The sequence below is a fragment of the Geospiza fortis genome, unplaced genomic scaffold (assembly GCF_000277835.1).
Source record: "Geospiza fortis unplaced genomic scaffold, GeoFor_1.0 scaffold130, whole genome shotgun sequence".
Classification (NCBI taxonomy): Eukaryota; Metazoa; Chordata; class Aves; order Passeriformes; family Thraupidae; genus Geospiza; species Geospiza fortis.
Genome location: NW_005054300.1, coordinates 1,355,206 through 1,366,919, shown reverse-complemented (window position 1 = coordinate 1,366,919; position 11,714 = coordinate 1,355,206). Strand labels below are relative to the sequence as shown.

At 42.0% G+C, this 11,714-nt stretch overlaps 1 protein-coding gene across 1 annotated transcript; it reads left to right on the top strand.

Annotated features, from left to right (window-relative positions):
- The first annotated feature begins 2,770 nt into the window (after positions 1-2,770).
- Positions 2,771-11,429, top strand: TECTB (tectorin beta). The gene is made up of 11 exons (XM_005416374.2): positions 2,771-2,847; positions 3,548-3,636; positions 5,283-5,473; positions 5,872-6,014; positions 6,095-6,167; positions 7,474-7,577; positions 7,657-7,740; positions 7,940-8,102; positions 9,884-9,953; positions 10,825-10,857; positions 11,345-11,429. The coding sequence occupies exons 2-11, from the start codon at positions 3,561-3,563 to the stop codon at positions 11,395-11,397; spliced, it is 990 nt and encodes a 329-aa protein (XP_005416431.1). The 5' UTR covers positions 2,771-2,847; positions 3,548-3,560; the 3' UTR covers positions 11,398-11,429.
- The last annotated feature ends 285 nt before the right edge of the window (positions 11,430-11,714 follow it).

The following is an 11,714-nucleotide window of genomic DNA, read 5'->3' as shown; positions in this document are numbered from 1 at the left end:
ATGTAAGAGCCAGACAGTTGATACTCACACAGCTTTCCATCACAATGTGAGGAACAAGGCTGGAGACACAAGCTGCCCTTGTAGGTGGAATCCACAATAAGGCCTTCATTTGCTCTTGGTTGAAATCTGTACAAATACTTAGGTTGCTGAGATTATTCAATGGTCTTGGAAAGACTCAGGGAACTGCAACAATCCTCAATGGTCTGCTTTGCAAGTTAATGGCTTTCCTTTTTCTGTGTGTGCACTTACTGAGAGAAACCTAACCCTTCCCTGAGCCTTCACCTCTGATCAGTGCAGGTATCAGATGCTGGTTGGCTTAGGTACATTCTGTGCTTGTTTCTCATGCAAATGCAAACTACTATACACCAGCTGGCACCACTGCCAAATTTGTTTCATGGTTTTCATTCTGTTTTCTACCTTTTGCCTAAAAGGAGTATTATGTACATGGAGATAAGTTTTCTGTGAGAAGATAGTGAGAGATTTATTTTCTCATACAAATTATGGGATTAGATCCATTTTCCACTGAAACCTGTACTGTTATACCAGTGATAATTTAATTAGAGTATTTGCTAAACATTATCAGTAAAAAGCTAATCTGTGTTTCAAGAGCTTTGTTAATGTTATAGTGAGGTGGACCACTTACATAATTTTTAGCAAGGCATTTACACTATGCCTAATCAAGGTTAGCCAAATATCTCATGCTCCAAATCAGCCCTGTGTGTGCAGGCCTGATAGGCCAAGTCCAAGCCCAGGACTGAATCTGATTCTTTGAGTTTGAAGAATTAGCTTGTACACAGCCACGAGTCCTTTCTCATGCCTGAAGTCACAAGCCCTCTCCTGCAGGTCTCCCCTGGTTTCTGGGGTACGTATTCTTGTCAACATGGTTGATCATAAAGTCTCACCAGAAACCCTGGTTTCTTCTTCCAGACCAAATGCACACTCACACATAGAAAGACAAAAAATAGTGCATGTTAACACAGTGTATATTTAGACTTAGCCTTAGGAAATCAAAATTAGGCCTGATTCCCTGCAGGGTTTGGGGTGAGGCTATAAACAGATACCTGGAGTTAAATCTTCCTTGCTTTGCAATTTCTGATGAGGATAATCTCTAGTTAGAGAGATCACACCAAATGATTGATGAGCTTTGCTTCTTGTTTAGTGGATTGCTCTTTAATTCAATTAAAATATTACAACAAACCCTGCCCAGAGGATTTTATCCATGTGTCCATCTTTGAGTAATCTCATTTAAATCAGAATGTGGTGGCTTGCAGGCTCACTAGAACAGCAAGAGTAACTCCTCACAAAGCTTCAATCTTGGTTCAGACTTGATATTTGAAATTAAGCACCAACATGGCTTTTCAACCTTTTAGGGTTTTGGATCATCTTTTCAACCTTTGTTTAGGGCTTTGGATCAGTTTGCCAGAAGAAGTCACCCTGATCACTTAATTCTTCATGTCACTGCAGATTCACCTGCACACGACCATTGCCAAGAAGCCCTCACAGTGCAGGTGCACCCATGGCCCTGCTTTGCTCAGGTCTTCCAGCTTGAGACACTTCTTGTGGTGAATGCTTCTTGTAGTGAATGCTGTCCTCACTCACAGGCCAGCTAAAAACTCCTTGTTGAGCATTTCAGGTTTAGGTCAGGGCCACTGTGCTCTTCCATTCCACTCTCTCCTTCAAAAACTCCAGACTGTTGACAACTGGTACAGCTTTATTACTGTGCCACCCTGTTTGCCAAAGACTGCCTGAGAGAAGGCAGATCCACACCAAAGTCCTGCTGTGGGTGGGGCAGAACAAGGTTCTGCACAAGAGGAGCTACCAGACCAGCTGTGAGGAGACTCAGAGGTGTTTAGTGACTCAAGACAGGTATTCAGAGCATGAGTGGTTCAACAGCACATGGGACTGGGTAGGGTTTGGGACACAGTGCCCAAAGCTGAGCCTGGGCCAGCTCCCATGGCAAGACTGTTCAAAGCCCATATATTCTGTATAAAATAGCAGTAGTGCACCCACTACTTTTTCTGGTCCTTTCACTATAAGCTGACAAAAACAGGATGTAATGGGGCACCAGAAAATCCTACCAGCTAGCAAGGACTTTCACAGGCAACTTCATGACTGGGGGTCATACAAAGAGTAAATTTGTTTCAGTTTTCTGTGCAATGGTAAATTTTATACAATCTATATTTTAATATTCAATGTATATTACACAGTCTTATGTGCATTTAGTATTATGTAGCATAACACTAAGGCTTACGGAAGAGCCTACCTAAACTCAGATTACCTGCCTGTGAACTTTTAGAAAAAAATAAGTAAAAAAAACAACTCCAAAGGTAGTATATGATCTGTTGCCATTACTTTTGTTCATTCGTATGGCACAAAAGTGTGACATTCTCAATAAGCCATTTAAGACAAGCAGCTAATTCCTATAAATATGTTTTCACTGAATTCTAGCAGGCAGCTGCACCTTCACCTCCCCAGAAATTTTACATCATAATAAACTCAGAAACCAAAAAATTTTGTACCTTCAGCAGGTTTCTGCTCACTTGTTTGCAAGATCTGTAAAAAACCACTGTAGAAAGATTTGTAAAAATCAAATAGCAGCAATGCAGTCTCATCTAGGGGAAGAGAACTGCTTTTCTATAACCCTTTTTTTTTTTCCTCTCACACTGGACAATACTGGCAGGTTGAGATTTAACCAGAGATGGGCTCCTTTTACAAGATTGCTTATATAAAGCGAAGATAACACCAGCTGGGTTCATTTGAAAGAGGACATCTTGGAAAGAGCTGACAGCGCTGCTTTTGGAATGACACTGGAATGAAAATCTGAAATAATTAGCTTCTTCCTGTCTCGTAGGTATAACCTTTAATTTCTTGTAGAATGCATAGGATGATAATTAGAAGGAACTGTCACTGATACGTACTTTAAGACTCTTTTATAAATATATATTTTTAAATAAAGGCTGAGTGAAAATGTTGAAATTGATTGGTTTTGTTAGAATTACTGAATTGGAATGATTTTTTTTTTCCTGTAAATGATATTTCTTACTTCTGACTTAGTCTGTTTAGTGATGTGTGTATGAGGGCTGATACTGAAGAGTGTCTTCAAAGGGAAAATATGAGAACTGCAGTCCCAATCCCACAGGCTGTATATGTTTTTCCCCTGTGGGAAACAGCTTTCAGGTTGGAGGCCTGAAATGAAAATGTAAATAACTTCTATGGATGTTTTCCTCAAAACTCAACATTTAGCAGCAAAGGAGAAAATGCATAATTCACCAAAACTGAGCTATCTTAAGTTTATATGCATCAGAATACCAATCACCACAGAGAATAGTTTCAGCAGTAAATTTTAAGCACATTATATATGTTCTTGTGTCATATTTCTTCTAGTAATTTCTATTTCCTCTTTTTTTCAAATCCCACTGTTTCATTTTTTCTCTCTGCAAAAATGACATTTTAACAGTAGCTACTACAAGCTCAGGGCTGCAGACAATGCATTGTTTTTATTTCCACTTTTAAAGACATTTTCAGCTTTTATTTCCTGTGTCCTCAGATCATTGCAAGAAATGGTGACTCTTGCTATTTATCTGCTGGTCATCTTGGCTCGAGCTCTTGCAGGGCCTTGCACTCCAAATAAAGCAGGTAAAATAACTTAAATCTCCTAAGATCTTCTCCTGTAATTAAGATGCCACAGGTTTTTTTCATTCAAAATCAAAATGTTTTCTTTCAGAAAGTTAAACTGTGGATTCTGTAGAGCTAATCCTTAAATTTCTTTTATTGACCTGCTTTGAGCTAGCACAGTAAAGAATGTTCCATACAAGTCCTAACCCCACAAAGGATTAGGCATGTAGCTAATTCTCTGCAATAACCATAGTGCAAGAAAGTTAATCACAAAAGCATAAAGTAGCAAAGGGAACAAAAATTAGAAATTTTCTGTTATAGTACAGGCTAGATGTAGCAGATCTTTGCTGCCCAAACTGGGCTTTAGTCCCACAGACTACAGTCAGATTGCCAGACCTGTAAAATAGATTTCACTACAATTACAAAATGTGCTCTAGAAATGTGTTGGAATATGCCTCAATTTAGTGTTTGCTTCTTAGTGACTACTGTCACTAAAAAGCATGACTACTGTCAGATTGCTATCAGTCATTTCATGGTATATCTAAAGTATTTGGCCCTCTAGCCATTTATTTCAGTACCTTTATTTGCACAAGCAGTTTCTCTTAACTACAGGAATTTTCATAGCTCTAAAGTTGCCAGTTTTAAATCTGAGCATTAACACAAGCAGAATCAGCTTGCATGTGCGGAAGGTTTTTAATCAGAAAAAGCAAATTGTTAATGTCTCTAGTTGACTTTCCCAGATTATTCCTAGCAGACATGGAAAGGCTGCAAAATGAGGCTTTTAGCATAAAAAATGAGAGTGGCAAGGGCTTTAAAAGAAGCAACTGAATAATTCCAGGGAGGGTACCTTTTTTTCTCACTGTAGTAATTGGAAGTCTTCCTCAGTTTTCAGGTCACTAATTGTTAGTCAATGTTTGCCCTTAAAATTTCCATCGGATGTTCAAATTAGCTGTGCCTGTGAAAAATATCCAATTCTGCTGTCATGAAGCTATCAGTCTGTCTGTTATGATGTTCAGCATTCATGAGTGTATTAGCAATCACCATGTTTGGAATTACACTGCACTGCTGTTAACAGGGCTGGGAGTTTGGGTCACTTCCTATTGTTGTTAGCAGGCTTAGGTTCAATTTTAGATCTTGGCTTTGGACTTGACAATTGGAAAAATTCAGTTTGTGCTGGCACTACAGTGCCAGTCCAAGAAAAGAAAAGGCAGAATATCTATTGTGGCCAAGATTTATACACCAGTACAAAACAGTGCAGATCTGCAAAGCCTACCAAACAACCTCACCAATATTATTTTTACAGAGTCAGTGGTGTTACAGAAGCCAGCTTTGCAGCATAAGTTAATGAGACATTTTCAGTGCAGTCCTTTTTTACTTCAGGTTCCTCAGCAGTGTCTCTGCTTTTCAATCAGCTATTCCAAAAAGGTAAAAAATTTTCACAAAGTTCTGCATTGATTAGAAGGCAATGGCTAAACTCTTCCAAAGAGGACAGAATTTAACAACCTAAAGGTCTGTTTTGTGTAGCAAAAGCTGCTCTCATTAGGGGACCTTCCAGCACACACCCCTGTTCACAGAAGGTTAAGCCCAATGGAAAGTAAGTAGGTTGACCTACCTCTTCAAAAAGAAAATACTACTGAATAACTCCAGGTGTATCATTTTCCTTCCAGATGTAATTTTGGTGTACTGCTATCCTAAAACCATCATTACCAGAATTCCAGAGTGTCCTTATGGATGGGAGGTTAATCAGCTGGCCCTTGGAGGCATTTGCTACAATGGGATTCACGATTCAGGATATTACCAATTCACAATCCCAGACCTGTCACCTAAAAACAAATCATACTGTGGCACACAGTCAGAGGTAAGACTATGAAGGTCAGCATTTCTCACTCAGGAAATGGCTGCACTCACTTGAGAGAATCCTATCCTCTTCAGCTTGAAGTAAGCTTTAGGTACCAATGGAAGAAGGAGGCAAACTGCAGAGTGAAGGAGAAGGAAGAATCGCACAGCTGTGCTTTTCAGTTCCAGGCAAAATACTCACTGGCTTAGGGATATTAGTCTGCTGTTCACCTGCACCTGTGTTACACAGAACTTATGTTTAGTAAGGCATATGAATAGGCAGCACAGCATATAAAGAGCTACCAAACCATGTTTCCTTGGGGGGGCTGTTTTGAAACCAGAGTCTTCATGTTTCAATGTTTATTCGTGATGCCTCAAGGACTCAGTACTGCCCACATTTCTCTGTCTCACCATTCACAGTTCAAGAATCCTGTGTATCACTTCTATAACTCCATCGTCTCCAATGATTCCTCAGTGATTGTGAAGAGCCAGCCTGTGAATTACTCATTCACCTGCACATACAATGCCAACTACCTGGTGAACCAGGCTGCCTTTGACCAAAGGTACATCCTCTCCTGGGAGTGTGTCTCACCCTGTCCTCATCACCATGCCTCACTCATGCAGAATTTTGTCCTGTCCCCAGGGTGGCCACTGTCCATGTGAAGAACGGGAGCTCCGGCTCATTTGAAAGCCAACTGTCCCTCAACTTCTACTCTGTAAGTGCTCTTTGCCACTCACACCTTCACCTTTACCTTACAAAGGCTTTAGACAAAGGGCTGGAAAAAAAAGGGCTGCTGCTCCTGACTTTTATGTGTCATGGAGCACATTACTAGCCTGGAACAGATAATTGCAGTGGGATTGGCAGGGGTTCTTCTTTCTGCTGATTAACAGGGATATACTTAAAGTGAACAGAGCAGACTCATGCCAACTGTTCTTTTAATCCCTCAGAATCAGACAGTTTTTTCTACTGAGAAGTATATTTCTAACCTGCTGACAGGTTTTATAAGAAAAGTCAAAACTTGTGTGTAGTCCCACTGCAAGATCAGCATGAATCTGCACGTACTCCTGGCCTTGCATGGCCTCTATAGACACAGCAAAGCTCCTTGCGTTTCCCTGGCAGCTTTCTCCCTGGTCCTCTCACCTGACAGATATTTCATGTACCCCACAGATCTTTAGGTCATGCTGGAATTTTGTTGCCAACAAAATACTGTCCCTTGATATCAGTCAGACCTTTTTAATCATTCCTGTCCTCTCTGTAGCTCCACTGCACTGTTGGAGCAGCCAGCTCCTAATCCTGGAATCTTTTCTCCACAAAAGCACAGTCAAAAGCTCCAAAACAGCCTCTCTATTTTAGCACAGCTAGAAAAAGCACAACTAGAAACATACTGTGTTAAAATTATAGGCCAGGTAAAAGGAGTATTAACCACTAGGTAAGCCAATGCTAGGACTAAACCTGATATTCTTTGTACCGTTCTGGTGCTAGCTTTGTTGCCATCTTACCCAACAAGAAGCATTGGGATTTAAAGTAGGCATTTCAGTGTATTTGTAACAAAAACTTTTCACCTGAGCACTACACTGCTCCATGTGCAGCAGGCTGGCTTTTTTCTTGTGATTTCTGCTTGTCTTCCTTCCTTTTCTCCAACATGTGGCCATGTCCCAACTCCATTCCCATTCTGTACACTCACCTTCACTGTCACTCCCACCAGCTTCCCCCACCACCAGAAACAGCAGCAAGCTTGCTCCCCATCCATGCCCTGTGGGAATACATGCAATACATGCTACAACCCAAACAGCATCAAGTTCTGTCACTGATCATCATTATATACCAAATATTAATAAAATTTTTTTAAACATCATCTTGGGTTTACAATAGTCCTGCTAACCAGTGTAGAGTTTGGAGGTTGCAGGTTATAAGAACCCAGATTTATGGGGTCAGTCTCTCCAGTGGTGTCTGAAGTTGAATCATGCCTTGCTTTGCACGTTACAAGTAATGTACGATGCCTTTGTCTTTGTCTTTCAAAGAATGCCAAGTTCTCAAGTATAAAGGAAGCCCCCTTTGTGGTTGAAACATCAGAAATTGGTTCTGACATATTTGCTGGAGTGGAAGCCAAGGGCTTAAGTGACAGGTAGGCAAAGGAAGGAGGAATGAGTAATAAATTGGCAATTGGGACATTCCTTGCTAATCTGGGGTTTGTATCTCCCCAGGTTTAAAGTTGTTCTCAACAACTGCTGGGCAACTCCCTCCTCAGAGTATTTCTACCAGATCCACTGGCCTTTGATTACCAAGGGGTAGGTGCTGGTGGGACCCAGGGGAGCACCTCTACTCAGCCCAGCCCTGAGGATGACTGCAAAACTGGTTGTGGGGGTATAAGGGAGCACAGGAAAAGCTGGCCCACAGCAGGGCAAATGCTCTCATCAGATGTCACCTCAGGACATATTTCACTGAAGCCACAGGGGCTCTGACACTGCTTCTCCACCCACAACACAGGTGTGCCACAGACTACTCCATCCTAGTGCACGAGAACGGGAAAACGAACCGGGCCACGTTCCAGTTCAACGCCTTCCGCTTCCGCAACATCCCCAAGCTGTCCAAGGTCTGGCTGCACTGCGAGACGCACATCTGCGACAGCGAGAAGTTCTCCTGCCCCGTGGTAAGGCCTCCCTGCTGGAGAAACACACAGTGCCACCTTCAGACAGAGGATGGCCAGCCCTCGCCGAGGGTTTGCAGGAGCAGAGCCAGTGCCAGGGCTCTCAGCAGATGGAGGCAGGCACTGCGGGAACCCAGCTGTGCAGCCCGACCCCTGTCATGCCACAGGCAACATTGGGAAACTTGTTTAAATGTATTGAGAAATAAGGTAGCCATTGAAAAACTCAGCTCCTGTCGATATCCCAGATGACAGTCCTGTCTGACAAACAGCTACAGTTAAACACAAGCCTGGAAAAAAGGAAAAAAGGAGAAAGTTGAGCTTTTTCCATTTTACCAAGTATCTCGGTGGTAAGAACACCCTGGGGGCAGTGGGAGAACCTGTCTCAAACCTCCCAGTCCCTTTCCCAAAGAAAGTCCTCCCTCCCTGCCATGCTGCAGTAAGTTATTGCTCTTGCAGACATCCTACACTGCATAAAATACATAAATTGTCTCTGGATGAGGAACTGAGGTAGAAGAGTGAATTATTGTGTCATTAGATGGGAGTATGGTGATGGTGCTATGCAGGCACATAATTTAACAAGGGCAGGTGCCCATAAAATGTCTTTCTTTAAAGACTTCTCTCTCCACCCTTCACCAAGTCAGAGCTCTGCCATTCTTTCTCTCATGCAATGAAACAGAATTTTATTTAACCTAAAATGAGAGCACAAAATACTCCATGGCCAACATGCTGTCATTTCAACAACAAATGTTTCTTGCTTGAGAGGAAACATCACTCCTGGTGAGCCCAATTTTTCATTCTAACCCCTTTCTCAGTCCAGGAGCAAATTAAGGCAGCATTTTGTAATATACAGCTTCAGTGCTAAGCAAGAGAAACTGACTTGTGCAAAATTAGCATGTTTGACAAAAACACTTTGTTAGAAATTCTAAGTTTCAAAGGCAACAAAAAAAACTCTTAGATTTTGTTGGTTTTTTTTTCAAGATTTCTTCAGCTTTTTATCCAGCCACAGATCAGAGTTAAAAAAAACCCCACAAACCCATTACTTCATATGTGCCCCTCTGGCAGCACTGCCAAACACCTGCATCGTCCTTCTTTCAGGCACTGTGTGGAATTCCCACCTCACCCTTCCAGTGCAGGATAATTGCTCAATGAGGCAACATCCCTCGAGTCCAGTTCCCACTCAAAAATGCAGCTGGTGGTCTCCTGCAATTAAGGTTGAACCAAGCTGGTGGTCTGTGCTTACAAGCAACTCATAACCAGAATTACTACATGCTGAGTTTGTAATAAAAATGCCCACAGCTGGGGATCTGCAAAGGTCAGGAGATGTACAAGGACCTTTAATCTGCAGAGCACTGCCTCCAATACAGACCTTGTCAGCTGTGACAGGCATCATTAGTGCTGGACATGAACTGATCAATTCGGAAAGGATTTGGTGCTTCCTGTTTCTACCCAATGGGCAACAATTATCATCAGCAATAAACAACCACAGAAGCCTTCACAGAGGTCAGGGGTTAAACAGATGCAGCTCAATTTCCCTCTTCTTGACAGGAGTTTTGTTTAAGGCAGGGTGGGAAAGGCAGCCCGTCAAAATCTTCAGAAAGTGAACCGTAAAGACTCCCCTTAAATCCCTCCTGCACCAAAATCCCCAATAATTACAGGCAGAAAAAAAAGTCCCTAGAAAATATGCAGCAATTTTCTTGGTTGGAAACATAAGAATTGTGCCTGTGGGGTTTTTAAATAATTTTTAATTGTTTTGGTATACATGACTTTCTCTCTGCTCTCTTGAGACATGTGACAAGCGCAAGCAGCACGCGGAACAAACCGGAGGTGTTCTGGTGGCAGAGATCACCGTGCGCAGTAAGTGCCGGGGCTCCTGGGGTGCTTCTCCCTTGGGAAGCAATGAAGCTGGCAGGTAGGAGCAAGCAGAGGGAGCCACAGCCCTCTGCCAGACCCCTTTCCCCCAGGGCAGCAGGAGACTTGAACAGAAGTTGGTCCCCTCCAACTCTGGCAGAAGAGCTCAGTGACATTCTCTTCACTTGCCAAGTGAGTCCAGGCACCCCTTTGGCATTTATGATAAATGGCCAAACCACTGACACACAGAGCTGGCAGTGAAAGCTCTGCTCACCTGCCTGTGACCTCAGCAGCAGCTCAGACACACTCTGACAGGTTGCATGGGAGTGGGAGAGAGGTCAGGCGCAGCAGGAAAGTTTTTCTTTACACTGTGAGTCCATGCTTCAGCATATCCACAACACCTTCATGAGCTGCAGGGATGATTTGTGCCTATCCCTCCTGACTGATGGCACTGCCATCGGCCTTCCCCACTGCAGAACAACTGTTCCCTCCAACTGCTGCCTCCTGCAGGCACCAGGGATTTCTCTCTGAGCTGGTTCACCTTTTGAAGCAAGTCCTTGGAACAAACAATGTTTTCACTAGAGCCCTTTATACTAGTTTATCAACTGTATCTGCACCAATCTGGAAGCCAGTTTAAAATTACAAATACAGACACAGTAGAATTATTACAATCCATCATGTTGCACCAGTAAACCCCCCTCGGTGTTAGAAGGTAAAAGAACTGAGGATCCTTTTATAACTTCAAACAGTAAGTCTAACAGGAAGAAATATTCAGAATTTCAAAATGTGACAAATGTTTTCTGTTCTGCTTTTACAAAGCACACTGGCTATTTTAATCATCATCCTGATGTAATCTTTTTCTTCCTCTTTTATACAGGCAAAGGTTTATCCAGATTTTACACACTCTCAGGTAAACAGCAAAGGATGACAATGAAAGTATCAATCCCAAATATGCATTTTGAGTGTCCTTGTCAACATAAAATCCATAGCTCAAAGAAAAAACCTGAAATATCAGTAAATTTGACAGAAGAGTGACCATTTCAAAATCAGATTTTATTTCCTAGTGTAATATACTTTGTTTTCCTTTTTTGGTACACCCCTCACACCAGACAATAAAATCATAGCAATTACTTCCAATACAGAACAATCTTCTTTCTCTAATTGTCACACCCTCTTCCCAAAAAGGAACAATCATGTTTTACTGGGTTAACAGGGGTGTCTGAAAGCATTTCTGATTGGAAAGGCTTTGAAACACACCTTTCAAAGTCTATTTGTTAACATTTGATATGTTGACAGAGCCACATTAGGGCATGCAGTTTTATTGAATGGGGTGGGAAGAGAAGGTGAAAGGGAGCTGACAGGGAAGTACTCACATGTAGCCTGTGTTTCTCTTGCAGATGTCATCTTCCACCTACTTTTTGTGATTGGATTTTCTGCTGTTTTATTATAAAATGCAGCCCAGCTGTACTTTGTAACTTTCCTCGATCCTGTTTGGACCTGGACTTCTTTACTAAAGATGTTTATTTTACAGAGGAAAAAGGAAAGCCACTAAAAATCCTTGTGCACCATTTTACCAGATAAATAAAATATTCCATGAGCTTTGTGCCTCAAATTCTGGAAAATCCCAAAGCAGATTTGCTTCTCCCAAGTCTCTGCTGGCATTTTGAATTAGTGAAAACCCTTGGGTTATGTATTCTGCCAATGCCTCCTTGTAAAAAGCTGTGATGGCAATAGGACTTGTTTCTAAAGAGAATATAGAGATGTGCA

Excerpts from the sequence above, each read along its gene's own strand:
- TECTB (XM_005416374.2), top strand. The coding sequence starts at position 3,561 with ATGGTGACTCTTGCTATTTATCTGCTGGTCATCTTGGCTCGAGCTCTT. Across the intron at positions 7,578-7,656 it reads GCCAAGGGCTTAAGTGACAG|GTTTAAAGTTGTTCTCAACA; the intron begins GTAGGCAAAGGA and ends GTATCTCCCCAG. Across the intron at positions 8,103-9,883 it reads AGAAGTTCTCCTGCCCCGTG|ACATGTGACAAGCGCAAGCA; the intron begins GTAAGGCCTCCC and ends TGCTCTCTTGAG.